This window comes from Lygodium microphyllum, chromosome 5, assembly GCF_053477565.2.
Source record: "Lygodium microphyllum isolate KBCC chromosome 5, Lygodium_microphyllum_v1.1.10, whole genome shotgun sequence".
Taxonomy (NCBI): Eukaryota; Viridiplantae; Streptophyta; class Polypodiopsida; order Schizaeales; family Lygodiaceae; genus Lygodium; species Lygodium microphyllum.
In genome coordinates, this window is record NC_141139.1 from 29,929,155 (window position 1) to 29,948,395 (window position 19,241).

Below are 19,241 nucleotides of genomic sequence, written 5' to 3' on the forward strand. Positions count from 1 at the left end.
TAGTGTGTTCAGCCTTCAAGAGAGAGGGAGGAGATGTTGCTGGTCTGATTTGCAGCCATTGGAGGATCTTCTGAGGCGACCAGGAGTAGGGCAAGACCAATCAACAACAGAGACAGCATCTACAAGTTATTAAGACAGGTTAGCAACTGTGAATGACTGATTTTCTTGAATTCTTTGCATCTACAAGCTGTTGAGATAGAGCAGCAATAGTAAATGACAGATTTTCTTCAGTTTTTCACAAAGAAAGTCTAAATTTTCTCTCTATTCAACATTCTCTCTCATCTCCCAACCTTCCCAACCTTTCTATAGCCCTGCTCTGAAGATTACAACATTAAGATCACCAAAGGCTAAGAAATTTCAAATTTCCCTTCTAGCTGTAAATTCTGATCTGCAACAAAAATTAGGGTTTAGCAACAGCCTCAGGAAGCGTGCATGAAATTGGAAACTCCAAGTCTTGGATTTAACAAGGCTGAAGTTGTTTTTCACTCAAATTCAAGAGGAGGGACTAGCAAATCAATGAATTTGGGGCATCTTTCATCTCCATCAAAGCAAGTGAAGGCCAATTGACTGCCCGAATCAAGGGGCAAATTAGATTGAAGACTGGTTGGTCATTTTGGACAACAAGGAAAGTTGGAATACCGAAAGGGATTGGGAGAATCCCATTGTACATCTTCTTCTTCTTCTTCAATTAAGTTAAATAAATACCAAAAGAGGTGTCAGTTTTGGGGCCAACAAGGTGTCCATTGTCTAAGATTGTAAGTTAATTTGCATTTCTCATATTTGTAATGAATGTTACTGCTGTAACTAAGTTGTAATCAAGGAATTACCACACATCCATGGAAGGAAGGCTGGTTTCATATTAACTCTTTCCAAGTCATGTCATCTTGGAAACATTAACTAGAAAGACTAGTGTACAAGACATCATGCTTTGGTGAGGGAACCTAGGACAAAAGGGTCACCGCCATATCATCAAATAAAATTGTCTTCCGAAGTCCTTGTGATACTCAAATAGGACTTGATGGAGATTTGTCCATACCACTTGGGTTTATTGAGTAACTTCTCAAAGATTGAAAGGTTAGCTTGGATTTTTCTATGGAAACATGGTTGCTATTGGCTCAATAACTTACATAGCTTAGTCTACTTGTAGGGATAGAAGGATAGCCCTTGGTAGAGATTTGCAACATTGAGCCAAGGGGGTCATCATAAAGAGAGGTACTAACATACACTCTAATTGACTCCATCTTGTTGGTGTGTGATCTTCCATGGTGGGAAAACTAGAGACCAAGAGTTTCCTTATCGGCATCTCCAATGTCATCCAATGAGCAAAGGTTTGGACCTGATAAAGCTTCATCAATGATCAAACCAGTCCACATCTCAAAGACATTAGGGCTATGCCATATACGCACAAGAATTGCATCAATGTAGTTCATTGAAGAAGAAAGCCCATAGAGAAGCCTAATCTATGGAAATATTGTTGGTTGGATCTGCAAGATGTAGTGGAAAAGGGAAAGTAACAAATTCTAGAGGTGGAATGTGTCAAGGATGGCCTCATCTTTGCATCTCCAAAGGGAATAGTTCTGTCGCCAGGTAAACTTTTTAACACTAGCAAAGTTGGGAGGATGGGCACTTGTATCGAGCATGGAATTCTCAAAGGGAAGGGGTGGGAAAGAAGGAAGAGGAGCATGGAATTCTCAAAGGGAAGGGGTGGGAAAGAAGGAAGAGGAGCAGTAGGCTGCCTACCCTAATGATCTGTCATCTTGAGATCTTCAAATCTTATGAAAGAGAATGAAGGGATAATGATCTGCTCAACAAAATCCACTAGGATGTCCTTGAAGGAGCCTTTAATGCAAGAAAAGTCATGATCAGACCTATAAGGGACAGCAATAGGGGAAAGGCAGTACCAGCTAAGAAAACACAGCTATGAGATCTCTCAACAATCAACACTTTTCAATGATACCATGTAAGTACACGTGGAAAATGAATGGACGATGAACATAATGTGTGTGTGTGTGTGTGTGTTTTTTTTGGGGGGGGGGGGGGGGGGGGGGGGGGACAGTGATTGCATACAATGGACAGAATTGCAGCATGAAACAATAGTCGGTGAACCCACCCAATCAAAATGCCTCGGGATCTCTAGGAGGTCTTGTGGCCCTATATCTATGCAAGCAAGGATAGTGATAAGATTTATTTGACCAATCGATCCATTGTAGTTACTTGTGGAGAGTTATTGGACAATTGTACATGGAAATCCTAATTTAGAACTCCTAAATCTCTAGCACTATACAGCTTGATAATTTGGACATCATGGGTCAAGACCCCATCTCATGTGTGGACAATGATTCCTATGGATCATCATCCAACTTTGGAAGGCCATCATTGCAAATCTCATCACCAAACTTGAGCTTGCCAAAACTTCTTGTCATAAAAGAAAATACCTTGATACTTTTGTAATTTGGAATCAAGCTAATTCCATACCTTGTAATTTCCAGCCCTTGTAAATTCAGGCCTTGCCTATGTAAATATGCCCTTAACTTTGGAGATGAGGAGTTAGGATAAAGAAGGCAAGAGGCTAAGAGAAGGGATCTTTTGGCTCATTCACAAAATTTTACGGTTCACTTTCTTGAAGTTAGTTTCCTTCTTGCTAGATGAAGCATCAGCCATGGCTGTCATGTATTCTTTGGAATTCTCATCATTAATACATGGCAAGATGTCTTGGTCCAATAGTTCTTTGTTAATTTATGTCTATTTCAGTTTAGTTAGATTTCTTGTTAGATTTATTTTCCTGGTTGAATGCTTCATTACATTGGTATCAGAGCATTAGTTTAGATCTTGTCAGAAGTCATTTTCATGCAATAGATTAAGTTACAGTGACTAGGGAGTGAAAACCGCAGTTAAAATTCAGTCACAAGAGTTAGTTCTTCCATAACCGTGGTCTAATATGGAGAACTCTTACAAACCGTGACTACGATGGAGGTTCTTTGCATAAACCAGTGGACAATGGCAAGCTCCAACCATTTTGGCAGGTCATGACCAAGATTTGCACCAAAATTGGGGTAAGTTTGAAGAGAATGAGGGTTACATGACTTAGTGGAGCTTAAACTGTGATTACTTTTCAAGAACAGGGGTTCTTCACTTTTCCTACAAGTTTCTCTCATGGAAACCATGGAAATCTCTGATCCTACCTTCAAGCCATGAACTCTATCTTGCCATTTGACCTCACAAGCATCTTCCTTGCTACTTGAGCTTTCTATGGACTACCAATTTTGAGAGTATTGCTCATTTTTTCAACGTAGTATAAGAGTGTGTAGACTGTGTGATCTGCGCCTCATCATACTCCTGCATCACGATGTGAAATTTGGAGCTAATAAGCTCTAGCTAGGCCATACCAAGCTCCTACTTCCTTTGGCAGTTGGTCTCTTCCAAGATTTGATGAGATTTCTTTCATCTTGAGTCTTTCCCTCTCTCACGAAACCCTAACAGGGACAGTTTTGGACAGCAAGCTTATTTTCTCAGATTTCTCATCACGATCATGGGGCTTTTGGTCAATCTCACTTCCTGAAGCCTCTACACAAAGGATAGTACCAACATTGCATGGATTTTCCACCATTGTGGAAGAATGGAGTGGATTCTTGAAAGATTCATGGAAGGGGCAGCCAATGTCAATTGAAGGAAGGGAATTATTGGATTCTCTTACAATGAAGAGTAATCAACATCTTCAACTCAAGTGGTTTCTCTATTGAAGCCTTCTTCATCAAATTTTGGTTCCAATGGTTAATGGAAGCACTCTTCATGAAGATTCTTGATCAAGAAGCTGGAAATTAGCATTGGAAAGCTAAAATGGGGATTTCTTGGATTAATAGAAGCTGAAGTCAAGCTCTATTTGCTGAAGACAAGTTCTATTTGGGGAGATTCCTTCATCAACAACAACACTCTTCTTATACGAGCTTAAGAGGTACTCTAATCAATTTTAATCTCTCTTTAAATCCTCTTGCTGAGCTAAGTCCAATTGATGAAAGAGGGATTAAAATGATAAAGAATCCCATCCATTCTATCAAATGCATTTCATGAGAAAATCCATAGAGCTATGTTAGTGATTGATCATTGCATAATCAATCTCATTCACTAAAATAATCATTTCCAAGTGCCTCAAATTCTCATTTCATTTACCTAACCCTGATATTGAATTGTTTACTCCTTTTGTTCATTGACATGAGTAAAATTTTGCCCAATGGTAAGTGGAATAAGAATTGTTAAGCAGTGAGTCACTGCTGAGGTTATCCCTTACCTATCCCCATTTCAATTTCAGTCTATTCCATTCAAGTTCTTGCATATCATCAAAAGGACAATCAAATTCTTTTCATTCCATGCATTTCATGCTGATTTTTAGAGCTTAGCATTGAACTGCCATGTATATACCCATGAGGAAAAGTGGATGCCGGGCGAGTTGGTAGGACAAAAGAGAGGTGACCCTCCCCTACTAACAAGGACCCTGAAGGGGAGCACAAACAGGCTTGAGAGGGAAATTTGCACACCCCTCAAGTCTCGGATCCCACACATTTAAAGTTCAGGTGCAGGTACCACTCAAGGGAACAAGAATTCAGTTTTCAAGCATGGTATTTTGACATTGGATCAGCATTGAGGTTTTGGGACAGGGTATACAAACAGGGTCCCATTAATCTTGCAGTCTACACTGGATTAGTCAATCATTCTAGTTATTGCAGAGGATATTTTCAGTTTTGGCAGATGTATGGAGTTCCCTTACAAGTCTACAGGGTTGGTAGATACATGAAAATTGAAGGTACAAGTCACTATATGATTAAAACACAGCATTCACAGGTTGCAAGAATTTCCAGACAGCTACAGTAAACTGTCTACAGAATTTTCTGTATTCAACTACTTTCAACACTTCATAGTTCGTTGAAAAGGGGACTTCTCAAGCTTCAAGCAAAGCCAAAGAGCTTGTTATTCGGAGCACTAGAACTCAAGATATTTGAGTTTTTCCTCTGCTGTATATACAGGACAAGAAGTTACTCATGGCAAGGAATAAGAAAAAGGATCCTATTTTGGAGACCATCAATGAAGAGCTGAGAGAATACCAACATGAACATGAACATGAAAATCCTCAAGAAGCTATATACCATAGGCATTATGAGAATGAAGAGGTTGATGTAAGTTCCACTCATTCTCCTATCAATCAACCAATGAATAGAGTTGAGATGTCCCATGCTTCCATGAACTCTAACAGCCTACAACAACTCTCAAATGATATTAAAGAGATGAAATCAGGTTTTGATGGTATGAGGATGGGCATTGACAAGTTAGTAGCTATCTTTAGTGAAAAGATGTTGCCTACAGCTGGTCCTAATGTTCCAAACCCTCCTTTGGCTGAAGACCAACCCTGTTATATTTATAAGGTAAATTAAGGGAAACATGCACGAGGCATGACCATCCGGGGCCTTGGGCGCCCGAACGGGGTTTAGGGGAGCCTAGAATTAAAGAGAGTCCAAGAATAGTAGGACTCACTAAGATTTGACGGCTGGCAATCGGATCACGATGAGTGTGGCCGGCAATTAACTAGGCAAGGCTGGGAGGTGAAACAGATCTCGTGCCCTTTGAGTGTCGAACTGTTTTTCCTCAAGAATTCTGCATCATCTTCTTAGACATCTTACATTGGTATCAGAGCCGCCATCGCATCTTGTTGGAGCTGTCGGGTCTTCATCTTACTAGTCAGTCGTGAAGTTTTTTTCTGGCGGTTACAAGCACAAGGGCCAGACGATTCGACTGCCACGACACGTCATCTGTCAGTCATTTAAGGCCGCCGCCCGTCTTCCGTCAGTCGTTGAAGGTCACCACACGAAGTTGTAAGCTGTGATCGTAACACGTCACGAAAGTGTGACACGTAGCAGGGAGACGAAAAGCGTCAGGCGACTGCTGTAAGCAACCATGACGAAAAGCGTGAGGCGACTGCTGTAAGACGTGACGGAAAACGTCAGATGGTACTTCAGGTGTTACATATCATACGATTGTCTTTGAGGAGTAGTTTTACAGCAGGATCGTGTCCACCCGACTAAAGCCAGGAGTCAGATCGCTACCAGCTAACTGAAGTCAATCAAACCCGCTTTTTACATAGAAGATATACCGGTCGTTCTCGTGATTCTTCCGTTTCTACCACAGAACTTCACTTCCAGCATGACTGGTTTACTGCTTTAGTCCGGGAAGGCAAAATTTGTTCCTTACTCTTCGGGTTTATTTACAAAACCAGCAACAGTTGCCTGCCATTACAAGACCCCTGCTGACATATTTGGAGGAATATCGTGAGATAATCCTCAAATTGGAAGGAATAGATGAATTTCAAAAGACAAGAGGATTCATTAGGGGACTAGATAAAGCCTGTAAAAAGGAGTTCACCTAAGACGCTGGAAGAGGCAATTAAATTTGCATTAATCAATGAAGATAGTACGCGTCCAGATACACTCACTAGTCTCACTGATACGGAGCCCAAGTCTAAGGAATTGGAAACCTCAAAATTTATGGGCAAATTTAAAAGGAAAATACCATTTTTTAAGGGTAAAAAACAACCTTTTGAAAAGAAACAATATATAAGGCCAAAGTTAAGTCCAGACGACTTTGATAAGGCCAAAAAAGAAAAGCTGTGTTTCAATTGCCTATCCCCTAACCATGCTGCTTGGAATTGCCCTCAAAGGAAAAAGAGGGAAGACAAAGGAAAGGATAAGGACAAGGGCAAGGGAAAAGAAAAACAAATCCATGTAGTGCAGACCTTAGAATTAAAGGGGCATGAAAGGTATAAATCTTTAGAGGTCTTGCACATGGATGTACAACACAAGTATTGTATGTCAACTTCTATGTGGCAGTCTACCTTTGGTCCACATGATTTAGTTAGAGTGCATGGATTGATAGCTGGAAAGAGGGTTAGAGTCATGATTGATAACTCTGCTACACATAATTTTATAAATTATACACTTGTCAAAAAATTGAAACTTTCCCAACAAAAGAGTGGGTATCAATATGTTGTTCGTATGATGCAAGGCCAAGATAATAAAATATGGGATACAATGGTATCCAATTTGGAAATTGAGATTCAAGGATATAAAGATAAACTTGATTTTCAAATCATGAACATGGAAAGAGCTGACATTATTCTAGGGAGGGAGTGGCTATGGGAATTGAAACCATCCTTAAAACGTAGTTACCATCATAATACACTGGAATTTGAAAGGGATGGTAAGACTTTTGTCATTCAAGGTGAACATGAAGTATCTGATAATCCTTTGCTATGTTCCACTGAGGTTCAGAAGCTGATAAAGAAGAAAGTTTGTGAGATATACATGTTATGTTCTCTTCCTGTACAAAACACTTTTACTTTCTGTAATATAAAGCAACAATTTTCTTATGTTTGTGAGTTGAATGTAAATAATGAATTAAGTAGTTTGTTAGATGAATTTAAAGATGTGTTTCCTTCTGATTTACCAAGCGCCCTTCCACCAGATAGGGGTGATATAAATCACCCAATTGACACAAATAAGGATACTCACCCTATTTCTAAACCACCTTATAAGTTAAGTGAAACGCAGCATCAAGAAGTTGAAAGACAAATTGAGAATTACCTTGATAAAGGGTTTATTCAACCCAGTAATTCACCTTGGGCTTCGCCAAATTTATTAGTAAAGAAAAAAGATGGTTCTATGCGACTTTGTGTTGACTATAGGACACTTAATAAAATAACAATGAAGAATAAATTTTCTATGCCCAAAATGGAAGATCTTTTTGATCAATTACAAGAGGCAAAATTCTTTACAAAGATAGATTTAAGATCAGGCTATCAGCAAGTAAGAATTAAGGCACAAGATGTTCCTAAGACAGCATTTCGTACTAGATACGGGTGTTATGATTTTTTGGTGATGCCTTTTGGCCTCACTAATGCACCAGCTACCTTTATGAAGCTGATGAATAGTGTTTTACGGCCCTATCTAGGACATTTTGTAGTAGTCTTCTTGGATGATATCTTGATATTTAGTAAATCAAGAGAAGAACATTTAGAACATTTACAATTAGTATTCCAACTGTTAAGAACACATTCCCTTTATGCTAAGAAAACTAAATGTGAATTCTTTGCACAAAAGGTCAAATATTTGGGGCATATTATCTCGAAAGAAGGAATCCAAATGGATCCAAAAAAAGTTAGGGCAATTATTGAATGGCCATCTCCAAGGAACCTGGAAGAGCTGCAGATCTTCCTAGGTTTATCTGGATTTTATCATAGATTCATTCGAGATTATGCCAAAATAGTTGTTCCAATGACAGACCAACTTAAAGGAAAAGGAAAGAGCTTTAATTGGGGAACAGACCAAAATGAAAGTTTTCAAAAAATTAAAGTAGCTATTGCTACAGCTCCAGTATTATTAATAGTGGATCCCAATAAACCATTTGTGGTTGAAGCTGATGCCAGTGATAAGGCGATAGGTGCGGTCTTATTACAAGAAGGTCGACCAGTTGCTTTTGAAAGCAAGAAATTGGACCGTGCAAAACAGAATTATTCTGTTTATGAGAGGGAGTTGTATACAATAGTACATGCAATGAAAAAATGGAGGCACTATCTGTACGGTGCCAAACTTTTGATTTTATCGGATCATGAAAGCATTAAGTGGCTTAATGATCAACCGGATTTACACGGGCGTAAAGCCAGATGGGCCGAACTCCTCCAAGAGTTCGACTATGAGATAAGATATAGAAAAGGAAAGTATAACATAGTAGCTGATGCACTCAGCAGAATGCCCATCATAAATGAATTGAGTTTTACTCAGTTCACTTTCAACTTGCTTGAATCTTTAAAAGGGAAATGCCAAGTTGATCCGGCATATTCCAATATATGGGAAGCAATAAAAAATGGGGATCCAAATGAAAGTGCTTCTACTGAGGAAGGAATATCTGAGGATGTTCAACAAGGAAATGGAGCATTAGGGGTTACTCAAATTGAATTCAAGTGGAAGAATTTTACCATTGATAATGGTTATTTACTCTACAAGGGTAGGGTATGTGTCCCGAAAGATACAGAAATAAGACGTCAGATACTCTTTGAGTGTCATGATACCCCTAGCGCGGGACATCCAGGAGTTAATAAGACTTATAGTCTTATTAAAAGGCAGTTCTATTGGCCTGGAATGAATAAGGACGTCCTTGACTATGTGGTCAAATGTAATAAATGCCAGGTTAATAAAGCTGAAAGATTGAAAATGGGAGGACTTCTCCATCCACTAGAGATTCCTTCGGGAAAATGGGAGAATATCTCCATGGATTTTATTGTTGCTTTACCCAGAACACAGAGGGGGTACGACTCTGTGTGGGTGATTGTGGATAGGTTAACCAAAATGGCTAGGTTCATTCCAACTTCAACTGATGTTAAAACACCAAAATTGGCTAGATTGTTCGTAGAGAACATATACCGATTGTATGGCCTTCCGGCAAATATAGTTTCTGATCAGGATAGAAAATTTGATAGTCAATTTTGGCGTGCGGTATTTAGGAAGTTGGATACTAAACTTAGCATGAGTACGGCGGATCACCCGCAAACTGATGGGCAAACTGAAAGGGTTAACCAAATCCTTGAAGATATACTTAGGGCATATGTAAGTAAAAGGCAAACTAATTGGGAAGAGTATCTACCGATAGCAGATTTTGCATATAATAGTGCCAAGCACTCTTCCACTGGATATAGTCCATTTATGTTAATGTATGGTTTTAGCCCAGAGCTCCTTCATGCAGGAAAAGATTCAGGCAGCTAAGGATTTTTTGGAGGATATGAATAGTATGTTAAAATTGGCTCAAGAAAATATTAAAAAATCTCAAAATCGAGCTAGAGCATATGCAGATCCTCACCGAAGAGACATCTCCTTTAAAGAAGGAGAATTGGTCTATCTTAAGGTGCCTAAACAAACTAAAACTATGAAAAAGGGACAATGCCCAAAGCTTTCACCCAGGTATTGTGGTCCTTTCACAATACTTAAAAAGGTGGGAGAACTGGCTTACAAGCTCCAACTACCTGCTGGTAGTAAAATACATCCAGTTTTTCATGTAAGTAAGTTAAGGAAGAAGCTGGGTGATTTGGATAATTTAATTTTAAATGATAATATTGAGGAGCTATTAAATGATCAATCTAATCCACATGAACCAGAAAGAATATTAAATGTTCGTAATAAACGAACAAGGAATACTATTTTGTCAAGAATGTTTGGTTAAGTGGAAAGATTGTTCAGAAGAAAGCTCAACATGGGAGCGAGTAAGTACCTTAAAGAAAAGATTTCCCAATTTACAGTTAGACCTTCCAAGTATCGTTTTCGAGGACGAAACCAATTCTTAAGGGGAAGGAAATGTTATATTTATAAGGTAAATTAAGGAAAACATGCACGAGGCATGACCGTCCGGGGCCTTGGGCGCCCGAACGGGGTTTAGGGGAGCCTAGAATTAAAGAGAGTCCAAGAATAGTAGGACTCACTAAGATTTGACGGCTGGCAATCGGATCACAATGAGTGTGGCCAGCAATTAACTAGGCAAGGCTGGGAGGTGAAACGGATCTCGTGCCCTTAGAGTGTCAGATTGTTTTTCCTCAAGAATTCTGCTTCATCTTCTTAGACGTCTTACAAACCCAAACCCTCTACTCCAACGGTGGTAGGACAATTTGAGATTGGGGAATCATCAAAGGCTAAAGATTTTATACAGCCCACTTCATTTCAGCCTCAGCCCCATCAATCAAAGGTCTATTCTCAACCACATGGGCAAGATCCACACAATAGGGTTCAAGCAAGCTCTAGGCATGAAGAGGACATCCATGGTTGCAATCCATTTTATAAACAATTCTATCCTCGACTTAATATTGGTGGGCATGAACAAGGGCATGTGAATTCAGCCCCAAACTCCTATGGACAGCAACAACACAATCCTCATACTCAAGTTCAGCCTAATAGGCCAAGTCCTTTATCCAATCATGGTTGGCCTCAACAAAACAGTGGGCAACAACCACCATTTAATACTCCTATGCATGGACAACATCAAGGATACCATGGGCAACCTTTCAATATGGGTAACACTCATTTTTAGCCTCAAGAACATTATTTCCAGCCACAAGGTCATGATATGCAGTATGGACAGCAAACCCCATTTGCACAAGAAACTTGGATTAATGAATTCCCTAGACAAGGCTCATTTGGTAACTCTTTTGGACAGCAACACCATAATGGACAGCAGTACCACAATGGGCAGCCACCTCAATATGAGAGAGATTATAAAGAGAAAATTGTCATCTCAAATTTCAAAGGGAAGAATCCTTCACCTACGGAGTTGGAGTGGTTTGACAAATTGGAGATGTACTTTTCCCTTTATCCAAGGCCCGAAAATGCCAAAGTGAAGTTTACAGCCCTTTATTTAGAAGGCCATGCACATACTTGGTGGAGATATATAACAAGAATTGGGCATGATTTCTTATCTTGGGAAGCACTAAAGAATGCTATGATTGAAGTCTTTGTCTCTCCCATTGAAAAAGAGAGCTTGGAAAAGAAATGGTTCACCCTTGAGCAACGTGGTCTTTCGGTTAGAGAGTATTCAAATCAGTTTTTAAACCTCTCAATGTATGTTCATGGAGTCTCCGATAGTGCCAAATTGAACAAGTATATATTTGGTTTGGAGTCTACCTTAATCATCCGAAGTTGGAGCCATGAAGCCTACATCTTTGAAAGCTGCCATTCAATTGGCTCAATGTTATGGGCAGAAATACAAGAGTTTCCAGCCAAAAACAGGGCATTTATTTCAGCCTACACAATTCCCAAAGACATCACGCCATTATGGGCATGCAAGGACTGATTTTCAGCATGGTGGGAAGCCAATAAATGTTCATAGCAATACCTATAGCAAGATACCAACTTTTCCTACTGTTTATGGGCCAAAACAGAGCAGCAATTTCAAATCTAATGCTGAAAATAAGTTTGATGAAAAAAAGACTGATATTAGTGCCAAAATTTTAGCCCCTACCCAAGGCAAGCATGTGTCTAATGACAAGCTCAAAGAAATGTATGCCAAGGGCCTATGCTTCAAGTGCGAGGAGAAATGGTCACCCGACCATAAGTCCAAGTATAAGGCTAAGAATTTGAAGGTTAGTATGATTTTTGAAGATGATTCTGATGCTAAATCTATTGGGGGAAGTCTAGCACAGCTTGAAGGCTCTACTACTCAAGCAAAGATGCATGAAAATGAAGAGAGTATCCTTGACAAGTTTTATGACCCAATGGATGGCTTTCCTTTTGATCTGGGTGGTCATTACATGGATGATTCTTGGACTCATTTACATCCCTCGCTATGTTCCATATCAAATGACGCATGGAGTAGTTCAAGAGGGGACAATACCCTACGTCTCAAAGGCTAAATCAATAGAAGGACCACTCACATACTCATTGATACGGGCAGCACACATAGTTTTATTAATTCCAAATCACTCAATGGGTTGAAATTGAGTGCACAGGATATGCCTTCTTCCCTAAAAATCCAAGTGTCTAATGGCGACTTTGAAAATAGTAATCAATGCTGCCCAAATGTTCCTATCACTCTATCTCCATTGTGCACTACATCAGTGAGTTTGATCGCATTAGAAATGAGTCCCATTGGCATTATACTTGGCTGCAATTGGCTGAAATCTTTGGGCAGATTTACTATGGATCTTAACAAGCTTGAAATGGAATTTCAATGGTGTGGACAGCAAGTAATCCTACATGGTGTTGAGAAAAAGAAAATAGAGGTAATCAACCCCAAGAAGATTAAAAAAGAGAGAAATGTAAAGGCATGCATGTTTACTATTCTTCTTTCAAAGATTGATGAGGATCAGCCCTCTACTTCTACCAATGACATAGATCCATGTCTTTGCAAGTTGCTGAAGGATTATGATTATATTTTTCAGCCACCTACTTCTCTTCCTCCCAAAAGAGAAGTGGATCATCCTATAGACTTGCTGCCCAACACCAAGCCTATTAACAAACCACCATATCGCCTCTCCAAGGTGGAAAGGGAAGAGGTAGAGCGTCAAGTGAAGGAGCTAGTAGAAATGGGTCTTATCAAGGCAAGCCAATCGCCTTTTGCCTCTCCGGTCCTTCTTGTAAAGAAGAAAGATGGCTCTTTTCGCATGTGTATCGACTACCGCGATCTTAACAAGGTCACTATCAAGAATAGGCATCTAATACCTAGAATAGATGACCTCCTAGATTAATTGAAGGATGCTGAAGTGTTCTCCAAAATTGACTTACGATCGGGGTATCATCAAATACGCATGAAGGAAGGGGATGAGTTCAAAACAGCCTTTAGGACGGAAAGAGGCCTCTATCAATTCATGGTTATGCCTTTTGGTTTATCCAATGCTCTAGCCACATTCCAATCTCTTATGAATAAGATACTTCAGCCCTTGCTATTTCAGATAATTTTGGTGTTCTTTGATGACATTTTAATCTATAGCAAGAGCAAAGAGGACCATTTATAGCATGTAAAAGAAGTCTTCGATATATTGAGGAAGCACAAACTATTTGCCAAGGCAACTAAGTGTTCATTTATGACAAAGGAAGTTGAATACTTGGGTCATATAGTGAGAGAAGATGGAATAAATGTGGATCCTAAGAAGGTGCAATGTGTCAAAGAATGGCCTACCCCAACTAATGCTACTTCTTTAAGAGGTTTTCTTGGATTATCATCTTTTTACCGTAGGTTTATGAAGAATTATACTCATGTTGCAGCTCCTCTTACCGATCGGCTAAAAAAAGAGGCCTTCTTTTGGGACGAAATTGCCGACAAGAGCTTTAATGAGCTGAAGCAATTGCTTGTTTCAGCACCAATACTAGTTTGCTCTGATTTTTCCAAGACTTTTACCATCTACACAGATGCTAGTGGTAGAGGTTTAGGGGCTGTTTTGGTTCAAGAGCATGGTGTCATTGCATTTGAGAGCAGAAAATTCGATGATAAAGAGAGGGAGATGCATGTATACGAGCAAGAGATACTTGTTATTTTACATGCGATCAAGAAATGGCATTATTATCTCTATGGAACACATTTTAAAGTCAAAAGAGATCATAGGGTGTTGAGGTATTTTCTCTCACATCCCAACCTTTCTCCCAAGCAAAAGAGATGGCTGGCTACCTTGCAATCATATGATTTTGAAATAGCATATATGGCTAGAAAGGATAACGTTGTGGCTGATGCGTTATCTAGAATGTGGGCATACAGTTTATCTACAGTGTCTACAATTTATAAGGATTGGATAAACGACATCCAAGAAGAATATATGCTCAATGAGCATCCTATCCAGATTTTATAATTACAGCAAGGACATGATGAAGAATTTCCGAATTTCAAAGTGCATAATGGACTCTTATGGTTCAAGGGTAAGGTGTACTTGGTTCCTAACAGTAAATTCAAGCTGAAAGTGCTCCATGAGATACACTCATCACCAATGGCTGGACATTTGGGTCTTTTTAATTTAAGACTTTTGACAAGGTCCATAAAAGTTTTTATTGGAAGAGTTTATGGAAGGACATCAAGGAGCATGTATCCAAGTGTTTAGAGTGCCAACAAAATAAGGACTCTACTTTATTACCATCCAGACTCCTTCAGCCTTTACCTATTCCTACGGGCAAATGGACCAACATTTCCATGGACTATATAACGGGATTACCTACTACTAGTCATGGATGGAATAGTATCTATGTGGTTGTTGATAGATTGACTAAATCAGCCCACTTTATTCCAACCAAAATACAATATTCAACAAGGCAAGTGGCTGAGCAATTTATAGAAGGTGTGTTCAAGCTGCATGGTATGCCAATGAGAATAGTATCGGATAGAAATACAAAATTTATGGGCAACTTTTGGAGAACTCTATTCTCTTCTATGGGTACTTTTCTCACTCCTAGTACAGCCTATCACCCCCAAACCAATGGGCAAACGGAAAGAGTCAATCATTGGGTGGAAGTGTACCTTAGGCATTATTGTCATGACACACAAGCTTTATGGGATCGTTGGATCCACCTTGCTGAATTTTGTTATAACAACACACATCACATAAGCATAGGTATGTCTCCATTTGAAGCACTTATGGGTACAAAGTCCAAATCCCATCAGTTTTGTTTCATGAAGATGTCAACCCCCAAGCAAAGGAAGAGTTAGAAAGGATGGAAACGCTCATGAGACAATGCAAGGACAGCATAAGGAAAGCAAAGAAGTAATGAAAGCCTATGCAAATGAGAAGAGAAGACATTTGGACTTCAAAGTTGAAGATTGGGTGTTTCTTAAAGTGCCCAAGACACACTACGCTTCATTGAAGGGTGGGAACAATAAGCTTGCTCACAGATTTTATGGATCATATGGAGTAGTGGACAAAGTTGGAGAGCTTGCTTATAAGCTTCAACTATCTTCTTCCACTAGAATACACGATGTATTTCATGTTTCACAGCTTAAGAAGTATGTTGGACCTGAAATGCAAGTATTGGAAGAGTTGCCACCAATGGATGAAGCGGGACTTGTTATATATGAACCTGAAAGTATTATCAGAAAGAGACAAAAAGTGCTCAAAAATCGTACTTTTACTGAGTACCTCATTAAGTGGAGGAGCTTACCTATAGAGGAATCTTCGTGGCAACCATCCACTTATGTGAATGATTTTCCTTGGTTATTGCAGAATGATATATGACAGACTGTGCAGGGACAGCTTGCTGTGAGATATTTCTGTTGGCAATAAAACTGTCCTGACGTTATTAAAAATTGATTTTGACGTTATGGCGTGATACTAGGGATTGTATACTTCATTTCTATACTTCATATGTGTCATTTGGACCACTCTATCAGAAGTTATGACAGTTTTTGTGAATCAGCCCTGTTTGGACAGCAGCCAGTTTACTCACAGTTTGGTATACATAAAGGTCTCTCTTATATGGAAAGTGCTTTCCTGTCGTATTGGAGCTACATGGACATGATTATTATCATCCTTGGCTTGGATTTGGTCCATTTATCCTTGATTTGAGGATAAAACCATCTTAGGACAGGATGGTTTGTCATAAAAGAAAATACCTTGATACTTTTGTAATTTGGAATCAAGCTAATTCCATACCTTGTCATTTCCAGCCCTTGTAAATTCAGCCTTTGCCTATGTAAATATGCCCTTAACTTTGAAGATGAGGAGTTAGGATAAAGAAGGTAAGAGGCTAAGAGAAGGGATCTTTTGGCTCATTCACAAAATCTTATGGTTCACTTTCTTGAAGTTAGTTTCCTTCTTGTGCTAGATGAAGCATCAGCCATGGCTGTCATGTATTCTATGAAATTCTCATCATTAATACATGGCAAGATGTCTTGGTGTAATAGTTCTTTGTTATTTTATGTCTATTTCAGTTTAGTTAGATTTCTTGTTAGATTTCTTTTCCTGGTTGAATGCTTCATTACACTTCTCCTCTTGAATATACATCCCACCACCATGCCACATCCATGTGTGTGGGTACAATATGAATCAAACCCCAAACAAATGTGTGAACAAAGTAGTAATAGCAGATGACCGACTACAATACATACACTGTGCCAGTGACCAAAACAATGTTTGATTCACACAAACACCTTTCAGGTATACATGGATAGATAGTGTTTCTACTAAGAAGGCCAAGTAAAAACAATCTCAGCCAAATGATTTGCTACAGTTGACAAAGCCAAATGAAAGCACTCTTAACCAAATGACGTGCCAAATTTACAACAAAGCCAAATGAAAGCACTCTTAACCAAAGCCAAATGAAAGCACTCTTAACCAAATGACGTGCCAAATTTACGACATACTTTATGGATGCTTGGATAAGCTAACAAAGTTATGTATAACCAATGGGTGAGATCTTCGCATCTACCTCAAGTCTTTCTTTCCACGATGACGCGAACAACAAAGCTGAGCATCTATCTCTCCAGTATATACTTTTGTGACCAAATGAAGATAGTGATATAATTCAACTCTGATTGATAAGACAAGCAAGATAAATGGTTCGCTCTACTTGCATGATGCATCATATTTAAGTAATTACCTCACGGCCATGCTGAATCTTGAACCTATTGCCAGTGTCCTGAGGGTTGAAAAGACTGTTAGCATCCACTTTAACCCTCCCATTCCCATCGTCTATAGCGTATCCAGGTTCTTCGTATTGTTGTTCCGTAGAAATAACGGCAGAAGAGCTTGCCGACCGCCAGTCTCCCTCGTCATCCGTGGAGGAAGGCCTTCCATCTGCAACCTGAAAATCCGACAGGGATAAGGAGGGACGGCTATCTGCAAGGAAGGTCGATGACGACGACGACGAAGAAGAAGAAGAAGACGATGAAGACGATGACTGTGATGATGATGAAGACGAAGGCAAGTTGAGGTTTGTCGATGCTGATGAGCAGAAGCACCTGTGGCGAGCCGGTAGAGCTAGGGTAACCGAGAGGCTGGAGCTCCAACGCGGGGATGCGGCAAAGAGAATACGACGCTCTGGGGCGAGCGCCAGGACAAAGTTCATCACCGGAAGCGCTTCGATCGCCATGTTTCTCTCCTCTTCACGGCTGCTTAGATTGCCAAGTGGATAATCCGTCGTTAACCTTTTATAGCCTGTCACGCAGATTAATCAAAGACCGTTACGATCGCGCAGATGCACGCACATTTGTCTTCCTTCAGAGGCCAAACCTCAACTTCAAAATCCTCGTGGACTTGCAGCACTCGAGAGTGGATAGGTTCATTTTTGAAGGTTGGAGAGCCCTTCAAGTCCATAATTGACTTCCTAGAGAACCCCAAAATATTATGAGCTTTTCTATTGAAATACAAAGGAAAATGTTTACCTTTCTTGAAGAAAAGTCAAATTTTCCCAATATTGCATTCGAAGGGCAGTTTTTTTAAAAAATTTAACATATTTTATTATATATAAATTATTCATCTAATTTTGAACTGAAAAGTTGGAAACCCTAAGTCGTTCCCTCATCCTTTCGAAAGCGACATTCGTCTCCTAAAACTGCAAGTTGCTGCTATTGCCTACGAGGCTCAAGCTCTCTTTGAAGTCGGTTGTGTTACCCACTCAGGCTGTGTCGGGAGTCAAGATTCGAGACTCGGGCACCGTCGGTCCACCAGTGGCCACTTGGCACTGCCAACCTGCCAAGTTTGAACTCCAAGCTTGCCGCTCTAGGTGGCAATGAGCACCGTGGTAGGGAGTCAGGACCAGTCACCGAGTCACCAAGTGGCAGGGTCAACGGACCAGCACACTACCAAGCTGGCCGTTGCACACTGCAAGCTTGCACTCGCACCGAGGACAGTAGCCACACCCACATTGGCAGAGTAAATGATGGTTGTTTAGCCAAAAGCAGTTATGGTGCTGCCTACTTCCAGTCCCGCATGGACCACCATCCACGACAATATGACTCATGAGTCACAACTATCGGCCAGCCACCAAACAGACATGCAATCTACAGACTACGTGTGTGATAGCCCAATAGGTTACCAACTTACCAGTGTGATGTGTGGGCCATGACTTGTGACTCATGAGGCATGTAGATTCTGAACTTCAGAACTTACAGTGGTCAATGACTCAGTGCATCACTATCCATGACTCAAGTCTCAGTGGCTTCAGCAAGTTTACTCTTGATCAAGATTCAACACCGTTGCACCAAGCTCCAACAGCCACTCAGCATTGCCATCAATGATCGCGGCCAAACATGTCCAACATGAAGGCTCAAGTTTGATCACACCGCATTGTTGTACAGGTTAGAGGCTAGACCTTAAGCAGCTAATTTATTAAACCATATAAGTTAGATGTGTGCTAAAATGTTGGATGTATCGCACTCCATAAGAGTATGATGTATATTAGAGACCCATCAAACACTTATTGTACTTTGCTAGATAGTGTTAACAAAAAGATACTTGATTTTTTATTAAGCAATATGCCAATTTGCTATATCAATTTGCTATTCCTTCACATAAAAATGTATGAATTTACGTAGCACTAGTTGTGATGCAATGATGTCAACTAGGGTAGCCGAGTGGAGGCTTTTTTAGAGAAGACAGCATTGATGCTTTGATGTGCCACATTATCATGGATATTTACCTCCTGTTCACTCAAAAGCAATCAAAAGTAATGTTATTATTAGTTATTAAAAGAGGATATTTGGTTGTAGAGCATGAGTTTTTTTGTATTGCACAAGGAGTAGATCTC

The 19,241-nt window shown here is 39.9% G+C and overlaps 1 protein-coding gene across 3 annotated transcripts in view; it reads right to left on the bottom strand.

The window, feature by feature from the left end:
• Window positions 1-17,757, bottom strand: part of LOC148035647 (GTP-binding protein, HflX) — a 140,124-nt gene extending 122,367 nt beyond the window's left edge. Inside the window, exon 1 of one of the 3 annotated variants that reach the window (XR_015690855.1) lies at window positions 17,094-17,757. Coding sequence is in view for 2 of the 3 variants with exons in the window: in XM_087677636.1 (XP_087533762.1) it covers window positions 17,094-17,585 (492 nt within the window). In the remaining variant the exon portion in view is untranslated. The remainder of the gene's footprint in view (window positions 1-17,093) is intronic. The other 2 variants (XM_087677636.1, XM_087677638.1) reach the window with 2 other exon arrangements.
• Between the last annotated feature and the right edge of the window lie 1,484 nt (window positions 17,758-19,241).